At 50.3% G+C, this 18,793-nt stretch overlaps 1 protein-coding gene and 1 long non-coding RNA gene across 14 annotated transcripts in view; both read left to right on the forward strand.

The window, feature by feature from the left end:
* The window catches only part of LOC118391866 (TBC1 domain family member 14-like), a 64,005-nt gene that overhangs the window by 39,714 nt on the left and 5,498 nt on the right, over nt 1-18,793 (forward strand). For all 11 annotated transcript variants that reach the window (XM_052459321.1, XM_052459323.1, XM_052459324.1 and 8 more), the window contains 5 exons: nt 9,515-9,597; nt 10,623-10,847; nt 11,376-11,447; nt 11,688-11,782; nt 13,667-13,738. In XM_052459321.1, the coding sequence (XP_052315281.1) occupies nt 9,515-9,597; nt 10,623-10,847; nt 11,376-11,447; nt 11,688-11,782; nt 13,667-13,738 (547 nt within the window). The remainder of the gene's footprint in view (nt 1-9,514; nt 9,598-10,622; nt 10,848-11,375; nt 11,448-11,687; nt 11,783-13,666; nt 13,739-18,793) is intronic.
* On the forward strand, nt 13,765-14,688 carry LOC127906705 (uncharacterized). 3 transcript variants are annotated; one of them, XR_008062472.1, is made up of 4 exons: nt 13,765-14,018; nt 14,137-14,216; nt 14,337-14,456; nt 14,537-14,688. It is a non-coding gene; the product is annotated as an uncharacterized LOC127906705 (long non-coding RNA). The 3 variants fall into 3 exon arrangements; XR_008062473.1 differs by having other exon boundaries at nt 13,765-14,058; nt 14,337-14,688; XR_008062471.1 differs by having other exon boundaries at nt 14,337-14,688.

Here is an 18,793-nt window from a genome sequence, read left to right on the forward strand (position 1 = left end):
CAATGTACTTATATTAGACAGGGTACACACACATACCTTATATTAGAAGGGTTTTACACAGACATACATATTAGACAGTACACACACATACCTTATATTAGACAGGGTACACACACATACCATATTAGACAGGGTCACACACATACTTATATTAGACAGGGTACACACACACATACATATTAGACACATACACACACATACTTATATTAGACAGGACACACACACACACACATACTTATATTAGACAGGACACACACACACACATACTTATATTAGACAGGACACACACACACACACATACTTATATTAGACAGGACACACACACACACATACTTATATTAGACAGGACACACACACACACATACTTATATTAGACAGGACACACACACACACATACTTATATTGTTCAGGACACACACACACATACTTATATTAGACAGGGTACACACACACACACACACATACTTATATTAGACAGGACACACACACACACACACACACACATACTTATATTAGACAGGGCTACACAGACATACTTATATTAGACAGGGTACACACACACAGACATACTTATATTAGACAGGGTACACAGACATACTTATATTAGACAGGGTACACACACACACACACACATACTTATATTAGACAGGGTACACACACATACTTATATTAGACAGGGTACACACACATACTTATATTAGACAGGGTACACACACATACTTATATTAGACAGGACACACACACACACACATACTTATATTAGACAGGACACACACACACACACACACATACTTATATTAGACAGGACACACACACACACACACATACTTATATTAGACAGGACACACACACACACACATACTTATATTAGACAGGACACACACACACACACATACTTATATTAGACAGTGTACACACACACACACACACATACTTATATTAGACAGTGTACACACACACACACACACATACTTATATTAGACAGGACACACACACACACACACATACTTATATTAGACAGGGTACACAGACATACTTATATTAGACAGGGTACACACACACACACATACTTATATTAGACAGGGTACACACACACACACATACTTATATTAGACAGGGTACACAGACATACTTATATTAGACAGGTACACACACACACACATACTTATATTAGACAGGACACACACACACACATACTTATATTAGACAGGACACACACACACACACATACTTATATTAGACAGGACACACACACACACACACACACACACACACACACACACACACACACTTACACAGGACACACACACACACACACACACTTATATTAGACACACACACACACACACATACTTATATTAGACAGGGTACACACACACACACACATACTTATATTAGACAGGGTACACACACACACACATACTTATATTAGACAGGGTACACACACACACACACATACTTATATTAGACAGGGTACACACACACACACATACTTATATTAGACAGGGTACACACACACACACACATACTTATATTAGACAGGGTACACACACACACACACATACTTATATTAGACAGGGTACACACACACACACACATACTTATATTAGACAGGGTACACACACACACACACATACTTAGACAGGGTACACAGACACACATGGAGTATATTAGACAGGGTGTACACACACACACAGGACACACACATACTCTATATTGAGACACTTAGACAGGACACACACACACACACTTAGACAGGACACACACACACTTAGACAGGACACACACACACACACACTTAGACAGGGTACACACACACACTTAGACAGGGTTCACACACACTTAGACAGGGTTCACACACACACACACACACACTTATACTGGAGGCTCGCCCTGCGTGCGTAACACACACACACACACTTATACTAGACAGGGTTTACACACACAGGACCCTCTTATACAGTCTTGTGTCCTTGTCTGGTATTGGCTCTGGGCATTATTGAAGGAAAGATGAGGGGGCTTTCAACAAACTGCTTATTGATTCTGTACAGTCATACAACCACAGCAGGAGTATATTCACTGAGTATTTCATGACCAGGTGAAAGCTATGATCCCTTATTGTCGTCACTTGTTAAATCCACGTTCAATCAGTGTAGATGAAGGGGAGGAGACGGGTTTATAAGAAGGATTTTAAAGGCCGGAGACAATTTAGACATGGAGTGTGCCATTCAGAGGGTGATGGAGCAGCTCTGCAGGAGACTGTAGAGTTTCTACTGTTGAGTCATGGAGTGTGCCATTCAGAGGGTGATGGAGCAGCTCTGCAGGAGACTGTAGAGTTTCTACTGTTGAGTCATGGAGTGTGCCATTCAGAGGGTGATGGAGCAGCTCTGCAGGAGACTGTAGAGTTTCTACTGTTGAGTCATGGAGTGTGCCATTCAGAGGGTGATGGAGCAGCTCTGCAGGAGACTGTAGAGTTTCTACTGTTGAGTCATGGAGTGTGCCATTCAGAGTCATGGATCAGACTTCATTCCCCTTTTGGAGGATTGCCTGTCTAATCATGATCAACATGACGCCAGCCCAGCTCTTCCCTGTTCTCTACAGGGCCCAGCTCTTTCCTGTTCTCTACAGGGCCCAGCTCTTTCCTGTTCTCTACAGGGCCCAGCTCTTTCCTGTTCTCTACAGGGCCCAGCTCTTTCCTGTTCTCTACAGGGCCCAGCTCTTTCCTGTTCTCTACAGGGCCCAGCTCTTTCCTGTTCTCTACAGGGCCCAGCTCTTTCCTGTTCTCTACAGGGCTGCCCAGCTCTTTCCTGCTCTCTACAGGGCTGCCCAGCTCTTTCCTGTTCTCTTCAGAGGGCCCTCTGCAGGAGCTCTTTCCTGTTCTCATGGAGTGTGCCACAGGGCCCCTGCAGGAGCTCTTTCCTGTTGAGTCTACAGGGCTGCCAGCTCTTTCCTGTTGGGTCTCTTCAGAGGCTGCCCAGCTCTTTCCTGTTGAGTCTACAGGGCTGATGGAGCCCAGCTCTTTTCCTGTTGAGTCTCTACAGGGCTGCCCAGCTTCTTTCCTGTTCTCTACAGGGCCCAGCTCTTTCCCTGTTCTCTACAGGGCTGCCCAGCTCTTATCCTGTCTACAGGGCTGCCAGCTCTTTCCCTGCTCTCTACAGGGCTGCCCAGCTCTTATCCCTGCTCTACAGGGCTGCCCAGCTTTATCCCTGTTCTCTCAGGGCTGCCAGCTCTTTCCCTGTTCAGGGCTGCCAGCTCTTATCCCTGTTCTCTACAGGGCTGCCCAGCTCTTATCCCTGTTCTCTACAGGGCTGCCCTGTTCTCTACAGGGCTGCCCAGCTCTTCCTGTTCTCTACAGGGCTGCCCAGCTCTTTCCTGTTCTCTACAGGGCCCAGCTCTTTCCTGTTCTCTCAGGGCTGCCCAGCTCTTATCCCTGCTCTCTACAGGGCTGCCCAGCTCTTTCCTGCTCTCTACAGGGCTGCCCAGCTCTTTCCTGCTCTCTACAGGGCTGCCCAGCTCTTTCCTGCTCTCTACAGGGCTGCCCAGCTCTTTCCTGCTCTCTACAGGGCTGCCCAGTTCTTATCCCTGTTCTCTACAGGGCCCAGCTCTTATCCCTGCTCTCTACAGGGCTGCCCAGCTCTTCCCCTGTTCTCTACAGGGCTGCCCAGCTCTTTCCCTGCTCTCTACAGGGCTGCCAGCTCTTTCCCTGTTCTCTACAGGGCTGCCCAGCTCTTATCCTGTTCTCTACAGGGCCCCAGCTCTTATCCCTGCTCTCTACAGGGCTGCCCTGCTCTTATCCCTGCTCTCTACAGGGCTGCCCAGCTCTTTCCTGCTCTCTACAGGGCTGCCCAGCTCTTTCCTGCTCTCTACAGGGCTGCCCAGCTCTTTCCTGCTCTCTACAGGGCTGCCCAGCTCTTTCCTGCTCTCTACAGGGCTGCCCAGCTCTTTCCTGCTCTCTACAGGGCTGCCCAGCTCTTTCCTGCTCTCTACAGGGCTGCCCAGCTCTTTTCTGCTCTCTACAGGGCTGCCCAGCTCTTTCCTGCTCTCTACAGGGCTGCCCAGCTCTTATCCCTGCTCTCTACAGGGCTGCCCAGCTCTTATCCCTGCTCTCTACAGGGCTGCCCAGCTCTTATCCCTGCTCTCTACAGGGCTGCCCAGCTCTTATCCCTGCTCTCTACAGGGCTGCCCAGCTCTTATCCCTGCTCTCTGCAGGGCTGCCCTGCTCTCTACAGGGCCCAGCTCTTATCCCTGTTCTCTACTCTTTCTTTTTCTCTTTCACACATACAGCAAATATACACTGAGTATATTTAAGTAATAAGGCCTGAGGAGATGTGGTATATGGCCAATATACCACGGCTAAGGGCTGTTCTTAATCACAACAAACGCGGAGTGCCTGGACTCAGCCCTTAGCTGTGGCCATATACCACAAACCTCCAAAGTGCCTTATTGCTATTATAAACTGGTTACCAACGTAATTAGAGCAGTAAAAATAATGTGTTTTGTCATACCCGTGGTATACGGTCTGATTTAGTCACGAGTGGCGCGGCGGTTTAAGGCATCACTACAGACCCTGGTTCGATTCCAGGCTGTATCACAACCGGCCGGCATTTGGAGTCCCATAGGGCGGCGCACATTTGGCCTAGCGTCGTCCAGGTTTGGTCAGTGTTGGCCGTCATTGTAAATAAGAATTTTGTTTTTGACTGACTTGGCTAGTTAAATAAAGGTTTAAATAAAATAAAATACCACAGCTTTCAGCCAATCAGCATTCAGGGCTCCAACCACCCAGTTTCTACCATGAGATAGAACTGACCAGGTGAGTCCACTGAGTATTCCATGACCAGGTGAAAGCTATGATCCCTTTTGCTGTCACTTGTTAAATCCAATTTCAGTCAGTGTAGATGAAGGGGAGGAGACGGGTTAAAGAAGGATTTTTAAGTTGTGAGACAATTGAGACATGGATTTTGTGTGTGTGTGTGTGTTTCACCTTGAATAAGGGTTTCAAATTTGGGGAAATGACACTCTAATTGTTTTATATTTTTTACATTTTGTCAGGAAATGCAGCTCTATCTCAGGTTCTGCTGTTGTACAGTGGTTTCACAGCCTTTCCTCTACAGGGAGCCAGGTTTTCCTGTGTCTACCCTTCTCAATGGCAAAGCTGTTCTCACTGATTCTGTACTTTGTCTCTGTCTCTCCTCATTTCTCTTCCCTGCTTCATTATGTCTCCTTCATGCCAGACTAACTAACCCATGTCGTTTCCTAACTCTTATGAGAGCTAGTTTAGTTAGAGGCTGCTGACAGTTTAGTGTGTCTCTCTCGCTTCTCTCTATTCTCTCTCGCTTCTCTCTATTCTCTCTCCTCTGTCTCTATATTCTCTCTCCTCTGTCTCAATATTCTCTCTCCTCTGTCTCTATATTCTCTCTCCTCTGTCTCTATATTCTCTCTCCTCTGTCTCTCTATTCTCTCTCCTCTGTCTCTCTATTCTCTCTCCTCTGTCTCTATATTCTCTCTCCTCTGTCTCTATTCTCTCTCCTCTGTCTCTATATTCTCTCTCCTCTGTCTCTCTATTCTCTCTCCTCTGTCTCTCCTGTCTCTCCTCTGTTAAATCTGTCTCCTCTGTCTCTATTCTCTCTCTGTCTCTGTTCTCTTCCCTCTGTCTCTCTCTCTCCTCTGTCTCTCTATTGTCTCTCCTCTGTCTCTCCTCTGTCTCTCCTCTGTCTCTCCTCTGTCTCTCCTCTGTCTCTCCTCTGTCTCTCCTCTGTCTCTCCTCTGTCTCTCAATTGTCTCTCCTCTGTCTCTCCTCTCCTCTGTCTCTCTATTGTCTCTCCTCTGTCTCTTTATTCTGAGACTCCTCTGTCTCTCCTCTGTCTCTCCTCTGTCTCTCTTTGTCTCTCCTCTGTCTCTATATCTCTCTATTCTAAATTCTCTCTCTCTCTGTCTCTGTATTCTCTCCTCTGTCTCTCCTCTGTCTCTTCTGTCTCTCTATTGTCTCTCCTCTGTCTCTCTATTGTCTCTCCTCTGTCTCTTATTCTGTCTGTCTCTCCTGTCTCTCCTCTGTCTCTCCTCTGTCTCCTCTGTCTCTATTCTCTCTCCTCTGTCTCTCTGATTCTCTCTCCTCTGTCTCTCTTGTCTCTCCTCTGTCTCTTATTGTCTCTCCTCTGTCTGTCCTCCTCTGTCTCTCCTCTGTCTCTCCTCTGTCTCTCCTCTGTCTCTCCTCTGTCTCTCCTCTCCTCTGTCTCTCCTCTGTCTCTCCTCTGTCTCTCCTCTGTCTCTCCTCTGTCTCTCCTATTCTCTCTCCTCTGTCTCTCCTCTGTCTCTCCTCTGTCTCTCCTCTGTCTCTATTGTCTCTCCTCTGTCTCTCTATTCTCTCTCCTCTGTCTCTCTATTGTCTCTCCTCTGTCTCTCTATTCTCTCTCCTCTGTCTCTCCTATTCTCTCTCTGTCTCTGTCTCTCTCCTCTGTCTCTATTGTCTCTCCCTGTCTTGTCTCTCCTCTGTCTCTCTCTATTCTCTCTCCTCTGTCTCTCTGTCTCTTTATTCTCTCTCCTCTGTCTCTTTATTCTCTCTCTGTCTCTCTCTCTCCTTGTCTCTCTCTCCTCTGTCTCTCTATTCTCTCTCCTCTGTCTCTCTATTGTCTCTCCTCTGTCTCTTTATTCTCTCTCCTCTGTCTCTCCTCTGTCTCTCCTCTGTCTCTCCTCTGTCTCTCTATTGTCTCTCCTCTGTCTCTCTATTGTCTCTCCTCTGTCTCTCTATTGTCTCTCCTCTGTCTCTCTATTCTCTCTCCTCTGTCTCTCTATTCTCTCTCTCTCCTCTGTCTCTCTATTCTCTCTCCTCTGTCTCTCTATTGTCTCTCCTCTGTCTCTCTATTGTCTCTCCTCTGTCTCTCTATTCTCTCTCCTCTGTCTCTCTATTCTCTCTCCTCTGTCTCTCCTCTGTCTCTCCTCTGTCTCTCCTCTGTCTCTTTATTCTCTCTCCTCTGTCTCTCTATTCTCTCTCCTCTGTCTCTCTATTCTCTCTCCTCTGTCTCTCTATTCTCTCTCCTCTGTCTCTCTATGCTCTCTCCTCTGTCTCTCTATTCTCTCTCCTCTGTCTCTCTATTGTCTCTCCTCTGTCTCTATTGTCTCTCCTTGTCTCTCTATTGTCTCTCCTCTGTCTCTCCTCTGTCTCTCTCTGTCTCTACTATCTCTACTCTGTCTCTCTCTGTCTCTCTATTGTCTCTCCTCTGTCTCTCCTCTCTGTCTCTATTGTCTCTCCTCTGTCTCTCCTCTCTCCTCTGTCTCTCTATTGTCTCTCCTCTGTCTCTCCTCTGTCTCTCCTCTGTCTCTCTATTGTCTCTCCTCTGTCTCTCCTCTGTCTCTCCTCTGTCTCTCCTCTGTCTCTCTATTCTCTCTCCTCTGTCTCTCTATTCTCTCTCCTCTGTCTCTCTATTCTCTCTCCTCTGTCTCTCTATTGTCTCTCTATTGTCTCTCCTCTGTCTCTCCTGTCTCTCCTGTCTCTCTATTGTCTCTCCTCTGTCTCTCCTCTGTCTCTCCTGTCTCTCCTGTCTCTCTATTGTCTCTCCTCTGTCTCTCCTCTGTCTCTCCTCTGTCTCTCTCTGTCTCTCTCTGTCTCTACTCTGTCTCTCTATTGTCTCTCCTCTGTCTCTATTGTCTCTCCTCTGTCTCTCTATTGTCTCTCCTCTGTCTCTCCTCTGTCTCTCTATTGTCTCTCCTCTGTCTCTCCTCTGTCTCTCCTCTGTCTCTCCTCTGTCTCTCCTCTGTCTCTCTATTCTCTCTCCTCTGTCTCTCTATTGTCTCTCCTCTGTCTCTCTATTCTCTCTCCTCTGTCTCTCTATTGTCTCTCCTCTGTCTCTCTATTGTCTCTCCTCTGTCTCTCTATTGTCTCTCCTCTGTCTCTCTATTGTCTCTCCTCTGTCTCTCTGTCTCTCTATTGTCTCTCCTCTGTCTCTCTGTCTCTCTATTGTCTCTCCTCTGTCTCTGTCTCTCTATTGTCTCTCCTCTGTCTCTGTCTCTCTATTGTCTCTCCTCTGTCTCTGTCTCTCTATTGTCTCTCCTCTGTCTCTGTCTCTCTATTGTCTCTCTATTGTCTCTGCTCTGTCTCTCTATTGTCTCTCCTCTGTCTCTCTATTGTCTCTCCTCTGTCTCTCTATTGTCTCTCTATTGTCTCTCCTCTGTCTCTCTGTCTATTGTCTCTCCTCTGTCTCTGTCTCTCCTCTGTCTCTCTATTGTCTCTCCTCTGTCTCTCTATTCTCTCTCCTGTCTCTATTCTCTCTCCTCTGTCTCTCTATTGTCTCTCTATTGTCTCTCCTCTGTCTCTCTATTGTCTCTCCTCTGTCTCTCTGTCTCTCTATTGTCTCTCCTCTGTCTCTCTGTCTCTCTATTGTCTCTCTGTCTCTCTGTCTCTCCTCTGTCTCTCTGTCTCTCTGTCTCTCTATTGTCTCTCTATTGTCTCTTCTATTGTCTCTCTATTGTCTCTCCTCTGTCTCTCTATTGTCTCTCCTCTGTCTCTCTATTGTCTCTCCTCTGTCTCTCTATTGTCTCTCTATTGTCTCTCCTCTGTCTCTCTATTGTCTCTCTATTGTCTCTCCTCTGTCTCTCTGTCTCTCTATTGTCTCTCCTCTGTCTCTGTCTCTCCATTGTCTCTATTGTCTCTCCATTGTCTCTATTGTCTCTCCTCTGTCTCTCTATTCTCTCTCCTCTGTCTCTCTATTCTCTCTCCTCTGTCTCTCTATTCTCTCTCCTCTGTCTCTCTATTCTCTCTCCTCTGTCTCTCTATTGTCTCTCCTGTCTCTATTCTCGCTCGCTGTGTCTGTCGCGCTCGCTGTGTCTGTCGCGCTCGCTGTGTCTGTCGCGCTCGCTCTGTGTCTGTCGCGCTCGCTCTGTGTCTGTCGCGCTCGCTCTGTGTCTGTCGCGCTCGCTCTGTGTCTGTCGCGCTCGCTCTGTGTCTGTCGCGCTCGCTCTGTGTCTGTCGCGCTCGCTCTGTGTCTGTCGCGCTCGCTCTGTGTCTGTCGCGCTCGCTCTGTGTCTGTCGCGCTCGCTCTGTGTCTGTCGCGCTCGCTCTGTGTCTGTCGCGCTCGCTCTGTGTCTGTCACGCTCGCTCTGTGTCTGTCACGCTCGCTCTGTGTGTCGCGCTCGCTCTGTGTCTCGCGCTCGCTCTGTGTCTCGCGCTCGCTCTGTGTCTCGCAGCTTCGAGTGGGCCTCCCTGCTGTGAATACACATTTTTCCGAGTGAAAGCATGTTTTGCAAACAAATGGTAAACATATGGAATATTTAGAAGTGTTAGGGTTAGGGTGTGTCAGATCAACAGGAGAATTGGCTTAGTGAAGCAATCATCTGAGACCAGGCCAAGGTCACTCAAGGTCTCTCTCCACCCCCTCTCCATCCCTCCCTCCCTCACTCTTTCCATTGCCTGCCTTCTCCACCAATACACCAGCAGCTCAACCACCATGAATAATGTAAGGCACCAAGTTCAAACCACGCACGCACAGAGTCACTCACTACAATGTGTGTGTGTGTGTTGCAGTAATCTGCCAGCCAAGCCTGCGGAGGAGGCCCAGAAACACAGACAACAGTATGAGGAGATGGTGGCCCAGGCCAAGAAGAGAGGTGACTGTTCATGATTTATTCATTCATCTGGATCATACCTCTTTCATAGGGACATTCCCTCTCCCAGGGCTCGAGAAGTCCTCCTACCTGTCACGACCACTTATAGTCAAAATGAACGCCTTTCCACTTCTCCAGCTCTTTAGACTACGTTTACACAGGCAGCCCAATTCTGATCTTTTGCCAAAAGAGCTGATGTGATTGGAAAAAAAGTAGCGAAATTATCCCAATTGGGCTGCCTGTGTAAAAGCAGCCTCGCTGGACATTTATTGTCCTCGTTCCGTCATTAACTGACTGTATTGGTTCCGACTACTGTTTCACAGCCATGACATCCCTGCAGATCAGTGGTCCTAGAAGGGCACTATATCATTGTAATGTAATAGATATTGTCATCTAACGGTCTCTTCTCTCTGCCTCGCTCCCCCCTCTGCCTCGCTCCCCCCTCTGCCTCGCTCCCCTCTCTGCCCTGCTCCCCTCTCTGCCTCGCTCCCCTCTCTGCCTCGCTCCCCTCTCTGCCTCGCTCCCCTCTCTGCCTCTCTCCCCCCTCTGCCTCTCTCCCCCCTCTGCCTCTCTCCCCCCTCTGCCTCTCTCCCCCCTCTGCCTCTCTCCCCCCTCTGCCTCTCTCCCCCTCTGCCTCTCTCCCCCTCCTCTGCCTCTCTCTCCCTCTGCCTCTCTCCCCCTCTGCCTCTCTCCCCCTCTGCCTCTCTCCCCCCTCTGCCTCTCTCCCCCTCTGCCTCTCTCCCCCCTCTGCCTCTCTCCCCCCTCTGCCTCTCTCCCCCCTCTGCCTCTCTCCCCCCTCTGCCTCTCTCCCCCCTCTGCCTCTCTCCCCCCTCTGCCTCTCTCCCCCCCTCTGCCTCGCTCCCTCTCTGCCTCGCTCCCCTCTCTGCTCTCTCTGCCTCCTCTCTGCCTCGCTCCCCTCTCTGCCTGCCTCGCTCCCCTCTCTGCCTGCCTCGCTCCCCTCTCTGCCTGCCTGCCTCGCTCCCCTCCCTGCCTGCCTGCCTGCCTCGCTCCCCTCCCTGCCTCTGTAGAGCTCAAGGAGGCCCAGAAGAAGAGGAAGCAGCTGGAGCTCAGGTGTAAGGTGGAAGAGAGCATTGGCAACGCCGCCCAGACCTGGAACCAGGAGATTCTGCCCAACTGGAGCACCATGTGTAACTCTCGGCGGGTCAGGGACCTCTGGTGGCAGGGCGTGCCCCCTAGCGTCAGGGGCAAGGTCTGGAGCCTGGCGGTGGGCAACGAGCTCAACATCACTCACGGTAGGACACACACCTCACTGTAGGGCTGAGGCTACTGAATTATACACACCCCATATTGTGTGAGTGTGTGTGTGTGTGTGTGTGTGGTGTGTGTGTGTGTGGGGAAAAAGAGGACTGTTGATACCAGAGGTCTCAATTTCAGCATGACTCAGCGAAAAAACACCACCCCCTGGTGGCCCATTTTGCCAGTTACATCCAAACCAAATGGGATCATGTATCTCACACACACCTCTCTCTCTCTCTCCTCAGTTATTCTCACTAGAGAGCAGCAGGGTCTAGGACAAGGCTGGTAGATAAGCACAGCACCACTGAGACACTGAATAGCTCGTTGGTACTGGAGAGAAGACCTTGAGGCTGTCCAGGCCTGATGTGCTGCAGTGGAAGGCTTTTAGATAGAGGGACTATGACAGTAATGCTGTGGTTTACTTCCATGTTAATTGTAGCAACGGAGTGTTCAATGGCAGGTTTGTGTGTGTGTGTGTGTGTGCGTGCACATGGTGATCAGTGTTGTGATGTATTCTTCCACAGAGCTGTACAACATCTGTCTGGCCAGAGCCAGGGACAAGTGGAAGTCTATGCCTACAGAACCAGTGACTGAAGGTAGAGGACAGACTCTCTTCTCTTTCGTCTCCCTTCGTCTCTCCATCTTTATCCCCTTCTTTCCCTGAAGTGCTATTGAAAACGTTTGACCTCACTCACTCAAGGGCTGAGAATTTAAATCTGAATCGCATTGAATCAACAAACAAACAAAATCCTACAGAAGGTTAGGAAACATGAGAGTTGGCTAAAGGAAGTGTGTGATGTTGATTGTTTCTAATGTTTGTGTGTGTGTGTGTGTAGATGCAGGTTCATCTCTGGCGGACAGAGAGGCCAGTCTGGAGCTGATCAAGCTGGACATCTCCAGAACCTTTCCCCATCTCTGTATCTTCCAGCAGGTCAGTGGCAGGACAACTATTTATGACATCATCGAGGATCTCTGTGTCCACTCTGAATTCAGTTGTGGTCCTCTATAGCTCAGTTGGTGAGCATGGCACTTGCAACACCAGGATAGTGAGTTCAATTCCCGGGACCACCTGTACATAATCTGTATGCACGCATAACTGTAAATTACTTTTGGATAAAAGCATTTGCTAAATGGTTTTTATTATTAATATAGTCGACTAAATTAATCTTGTTAATATGTTTTTAAAAAATCTTTGGATTTCACATGATTGGGCATTGGTGTAGCCATGGGTGGGCCTGGGAGGGCATAGGCCCACCAACTTGGGAGCCAGGCCCAGCCAATCAGAAGGAGTTTTTTTGGCTCCCAAGTTGGTGGACCTTTTTCTGAGGTCTTGGCTGACTTCTTTTGATTTTCCCATGATGTCAAGGAAAGAGGCACTGAGTTTGAAGGTAGGCCTTGAAATACATCCACAGGTACACCTCCAATTGACTCAAATGATGTCAATTAGCCTATCAGAAGCTTCTAAAGCCATGACATCATTTTCTGGAATTTTCCAAGCTGTTTAAAGGCACAGTCAACATAGTGTATGTATACTTCTGAAATTGTGATACAGTGAAATAATCTGTCTGTAAACAATTGTTGGGGAAATTACTTGTATCATGCACAAAGGGCCTATGCTCAAACGGTCAGAAACAGACTCCATGAGGTTGGTATGAGGGCCCGACGTCCACAGGTGGGGTTTGTGCTTACAGCCCAACACCGTGCAGGACGTTTGGCATTTGCCAGAGAACACCAAGATTGGCAAATTCGCCACTGGCACCCTGTGCTCTTCACAGATGAAAGCAGGTTCACACTGAGCACATGACAGACGTGACAGAGTCTGGAGACGCCATGGAGAATGTTCTGCTGCCTGCAACATCCTCCAGCATGACCGGTTTGGCGGTGGGTGGGTCAGTCATGGTGTGGGGTGGCATTTCTTTGGGGGGCCGCACAGCCCTCCATGTGCTCGCCAGAGGTAGCCTGACTGCCATTAGGTACGGAGATGAGATCCTCAGACCCCTTGTGAGACCATATGCTGGTGCGGTTGGCCCTGGGTTCCTCCTAATGCAAGACAATGCTAGACCTCATGTGGCTGGAGTGTGTCAGCAGTTCCTGCAAGAGGAAGGCATTGATGCTATGGACTGGCCCGCCCGTTCCCCAGACCTGAATCCAATTGAGCACATCTGGGACATCATGTCTCACTCCATCCACCAACGCCACGTTGCACCACAGACTGTCTAGGAGTTGGCGGATGCTTTAGTCCAGGTCTGGGAGGAGATCCCTCAGGAGACCATTCGCCACCTCATCAGGAGCATGCCCATGCGTTGTAGGGAGGTCATACAGGCACGAGGAGGCCACACACACTACTGAGCCTCATTTTGACTTGTTTTAAGGACATTACATCAAAGTTGGATCAGCCTGTAGTGTGGTTTTTCACTTTAATTTTGAGTGTGACTCCAAATCCAGACCTCCAAGGGTTGATACATTTGATTTCCATTGATAATTTTTGTGATTTTGTTGTCGGCACATTCAACTATGTAAAGAAAAAAAGTATTTAATAAGAATATTTCATTCATTCAGATCTAGGATGTGTTATTTTAGTGTTCCCTTTATTTTTTTGAGCAGTATGTATATATATGCACTTGTCTTTTCCTACTTGCACTGACTTTGCTGATAGCTATTTAGAGGGAACATGTACTTTTTATGACTGATATGTGGTTGTCTCACCTAGCTGTCTTAAGATGCACCAACTGTAAGTGGCCCTGGATAAGAACGTCTGCTAAATGACTCAAATGTACGCGTTGTAATAGTTAAAGTATCACCTGTGTTTCGACAGGGAGGTCCGTACTACGACGTGCTGCACAGCATTCTAGGAGCATACACCTGCTATAGGCCAGATGTGGGCTACGTAAGTAGTAGCACACACACACACAGACATGATGACCGTTTTATCAGAAACCATTGCTTCTCTCTGTCCTGTGGTGGAAGGTGATAGAAACCATTGCTTCTCTCTGTCCTGTGGTGGAAGGTGATAGAAACCATTGCTTCTCTCTGTCCTGTGGTGGAAGGTGATAGAAACCATTGCTTCTCTCTGTCCTGTGGTGGAAGGTGATAGAAACCATTGCTTCTCTCTGTCCTGTGGTGGAAGGTGATAGAAACCATTGCTTCTCTCTGTCCTGTGGTGGAAGGTGACAGAAACCATTGCTTCTCTCTGTCCTGTGGTGGAAGGTGACAGAAACCATTGCTTCTCTCTGTCCTATGGTGGAAGGTGACAGAAACCATTGCTTCTCTGTCCTATGGTGGAAGGTGATAGAAACCATTGCTTCTCTCTGTCCTGTGGTGGAAGGTGATAGAAACCATTGCTTCTCTCTGTCCTGTGGTGGAAGGTGACAGAAACCATTGCTTCTCTCTGTCCTATGGTGGAAGGTGATAGAAACCATTGCTTCTCTCTGTCCTATGGTGGAAGGTGACAGAAACCATTGCTTCTCTCTGTCCTATGGTGGAAGGTGATAGAAACCATTGCTTCTCTCTGTCCTGTGGTGGAAGGTGATAGAAACCATTGCTTCTCTCTGTCCTGTGGTGGAAGGTGATAGAAACCATTGCTTCTCTCTGTCCTGTGGTGGAAGGTGACAGAAACCATTGCTTCTCTCTGTCCTATGGTGGAAGGTGATAGAAACCATTGCTTCTCTCTGTCCTATGGTGGAAGGTGATAGAAACCATTGCTTCTCTCTGTCCTGTGGTGGAAGGTGACAGAAACCATTGCTTCTCTCTGTCCTGTGGTGGAAGGTGATAGAAACCATTGCTTCTCTCTGTCCTATGGTGGAAGGTGATAGAAACCATTGCTTCTCTCTGTCCTATGGTGGAAGGTGACAGAAACCATTGCTTCTCTCTGTCCTGTGGTGGAAGGTGATAGAAACCATTGCTTCTCTCTGTCCTATGGTGGAAGGTGACAGAAACCATTGCTTCTCTCTGTCCTATGGTGGAAGGTGATAGAAACCATTGCTTCTCTCTGTCCTATGGTGGAAGGTGACAGAAACACATTGGACCTTAAGCTATAAACGGACTGGCTTGGAGTCCTACGTTAGCCTACGTGTCAGTTCCAAATGGTGCCCTATTCCCTAGACGGTGCACTACTTTCATCTAGAACCATATGGGTACTGGTCAAAGTAGTGCACTACCTAGGGAATAGAATGCCATTTGGGACACTGCTCTATGTAAACAGCCAGTATGTGTAGTGTGGGAGAGACGAGCAGCAGGCCACCATAGAGGGGGAGAGACGGGCGGCAGGCCTCCATAGAGGGGGAGAGACGGGCGGCAGGCCTCCATAGAGGGGGAGAGACGGGCGGCAGGCCTCCATAGAGGGGGAGAGACGGGCGGCAGGCCTCCATAGAGGGGGAGAGACGGGCGGCAGGCCTCCATAGAGGGGGAGAGACGGGCGGCAGGCCTCCATAGAGGGGGAGACGGGCGGCAGGCCTCCATAGAGGGGAGAGAGACGGGCGGCAGGCCTCCATAGAGGGGAGAGACGGGCGGCAGGCCTCCATAGAGGGGGAGAGACGGGCGGCAGGCCTCCATAGAGGGGGAGAGACGGGCGGCAGGCCTCCATAGAGGGGGAGAGACGGGCGGCAGGCCTCCATAGAGGGGGAGAGACGGGCGGCAGGCCTCCATAGAGGGGGAGAGACGGGCGGCAGGCCTCCATAGAGGGGGAGAGACGGGCGGCAGGCCTCCATAGAGGGGGAGAGACGGGCGGCAGGCCTCCATAGAGGGGGAGAGACGGGCGGCAGGCCTCCATAGAGGGGGAGAGACGGGCGGCAGGCCTCCATAGAGGGGGAGAGACGGGCGGCAGGCCTCCATAGAGGGGGAGAGACGGGCGGCAGGCCTCCATAGAGGGGAGAGACGGGCGGCAGGCCTCCATAGGGGGAGAGACGGGCGGCAGGCCTCCAGAGGGGGAGAGACGGGCGGCAGGCCTCCATAGAGGGGAGACGGGCGGCAGGCCTCCATAGAGGGGGAGAGACGGGCGGCAGGCCTCCATAGAGGGGGAGAGACGGGCGGCAGGCCTCCATAGAGGGGGAGAGACGGGCGGCAGGCCTCCATAGAGGGGGAGAGACGGGCGGCAGGCCTCCATAGGGGGGAGAGACGGGCGGCAGGCCTCCATAGAGGGGAGAGACCGGCAGGCCTCCATAGAGGGGAGAGACGGGCGGCAGGCCTCCATAGAGGGGAGAGACGGGCGGCAGGCCTCCATAGAGGGGGAGAGACGGGCGGCAGGCCTCCATAGAGGGGGAGAGACGGGCGGCAGGCCTCCATAGAGGGGGAGAGACGGGCGGCAGGCCTCCATAGAGGGGGAGAGACGGGCGGCAGGCCTCCATAGAGGGGGAGAGACGGGCGGCAGGCCTCCATAGAGGGGGAGAGGGACGGGCGGCAGGCCTCCGGGCAGGGGGAGAGGGACGGGCGGCAGGCCTCCATAGAGGGACGGGCGGCAGGCCCCCATAGAGGGGGAGAGACGGGCGGCAGGCCTCCGGGCAGGGCGGCAGGCCTCCGGGCAGGGTGAGAGGGACGGGCGGCAGGCCTCCGGGCAGGGCAGCAGGCCTCCGGGCAGGGGGAGAGGGACGGGCGGCAGGCCTCCATAGAGAGACGAGCGGCAGGCCCCCATAGAGAGAGAGAGACGAGCGGCAGGCCCCTATAGAGAGGGAGAGACGGGCGGCAGGCCTCCATAGAGAGACGAGCGGCAGGACCCCATAGAGAGGGAGAGACGGGCGCAGGCTTCCATAGAGAGACGAGCGGCAGGCCCCCATAGAGAGGGAGAGACGGGCGGCAGGCCTCCATTACTCCATCAGGATGACTCATACATTTGACCAGCCCAACTGGCACTTTTGCTGGTTTTTGGGTGTTTGTGTGGGTGTTTGTGTGGGTGTGTGTGGGTGTGTGTGTGTGGGTGTTTGTGTGGGTGTTTGTGTGTTTGTTTGGGTGTGTGTGTGGGTGTTTGTGTGCTTACTTCTGTGTATTCCAATGCAGCACTGACGTAACCAGTTTTCTCTTGCTTCCATTCGTCATCATTCTCTCTGAACCTTGAACACAGTACAACTACTGCATTACTAACATCCACTTTGGCTGGTTTGATTATCATCTTTGAGTCTGATGAAATAAGTTTCCAGGATGTGGTGTCAGTGTGCTCTGCTGGAGATGTACTGTGGCTTTTACACCTCCACCTCACCACAGCCATGCTGAGAAACAGCCCACAGTGTGTTTATGGAGAAATATCTCCACTTCCTGGACTAACCAAGGAATACTGACAGATGGAGAATTTAAGGTAGACTGAGAAATGATATGGCAATAGGAAGCACCACAGATATTGAGATGAGCGCGATGCATGACTTTGCTCTTTAACAGTCACAGAGTATTCTAAGGTGTGCACAGGTGTGCTTCACCCTGCTACAATGTGGTAGCTACCCAACCAAAACAGTTTAGCCTCGTGCTCCACCCTGCTACAACGTGGTAGCTACCCAACCAAAACAGTTTAGCCTCATGCTTCACCCTGCTACAACGTGGTAGTTACCCAACCAAAACAGTTTAGCCTCGTGCTCCACCCTGCTACAACGTGGTAGCTACCCAACCAAAACAGTTTAGCCTCGTGCTCCACCCTGCTACAACGTGGTAGCTACCCAACCAAAACAGTTTAGCCTCATGCTTCACCCTGCTACAACGTGGTAGCTACCCAACCAAAACAGTTTAGCCTCGTGCTTCAACCTGCTACAACGTGGTAGCTACCCAACCAAAACAGTTTAGCCTCGTGCTTCACCCTGCTACAACGTGGTAGCTACCCGACCAAAACAGTTTAGCCTCGTGCTTCACCCTGCTACAACGTGGTAGCTACCCGACCAAAACAGTTTAGCCTCGTGCTTCACCCTGCTACAACGTGGTAGCTACCCAACCAAAACAGTTTAGCCTCGTGCTTCACCCTGCTACAACGTGGTAGCTACCTGACCAAAACAGTTTAGCCTTGTGCTTCACCCTGCTACAACGTGGTAGCTACCCGACCAAAACAGTTTAGCCTCGTGCTTCACCCTGCTACAACGTGGTAGCTACCCAACCCAAACAGTTTAGCCTCGTGCTTCACCCTGCTACAACGTGATAGCTACCCAACCAAAACAGTTTTGCCTTGTGCTTCACCCTGCTACAACGTGGTAGCTACCCAACCAAAACAGTTTAGCCTCGTGCTTCACCCTGCTACAACGTGGTAGCTACCCGACCAAAACAGTTTTGCCTTGTGCTTCACCCTTCTACAACGTGGTAGCTACCCAACCCAAACAGTTTAGCCTCGTGCTTCACCCTGCTACAACGTGGTAGCTACCCAACCAAAACAGTTTAGCCTCGTGCTTCACCCTGCTACAACGTGGTAGCTACCCGACCAAAACAGTTTTGCCTTGTGCTTCACCCTGCTACAACGTGGTAGCTACCCAACCCAAACAGTTTAGCCTCGTGCTTCACCCTGCTACAACGTGGTAGCTACCCAACCAAAACAGTTTAGCCTCGTGCTTCACCCTGCTACAACGTGGTAGCTACCCGACCAAAACAGTTTTGCCTTGTGCTTCACCCTGCTACAACGTGGTAGCTACCCAACCCAAACAGTTTAGCCTCGTGCTTCACCCTGCTACAACGTGGTAGCTACCCGACCAAAACAGTTTTGCCTTGTGCTTCAACGCTCTTAGTAGTTATGGAAATTGACCCAATGCTGCTGTTTACGTTGCATCTACATCATCTCGCGGAGTCTACCTTTTTAAGTGTTATTATAGAAAACAAAATTCCCTTCGCATCAGTACTCGTCCTTGTAGCACCAGCCGGTAGCACCAGCCGGTAACCAGTAAATGCCCCCCCAACACCACCCCACTACTAATAATAAACCTCACTCACTCTCCTCCCTCTGTGTTCACAGTACTGACATGCAGTTGATCAACATGGCTAGGGTACC

This window comes from Oncorhynchus keta, chromosome 13, assembly GCF_023373465.1.
Source record: "Oncorhynchus keta strain PuntledgeMale-10-30-2019 chromosome 13, Oket_V2, whole genome shotgun sequence".
Taxonomy (NCBI): domain Eukaryota; kingdom Metazoa; phylum Chordata; class Actinopteri; order Salmoniformes; family Salmonidae; genus Oncorhynchus; species Oncorhynchus keta.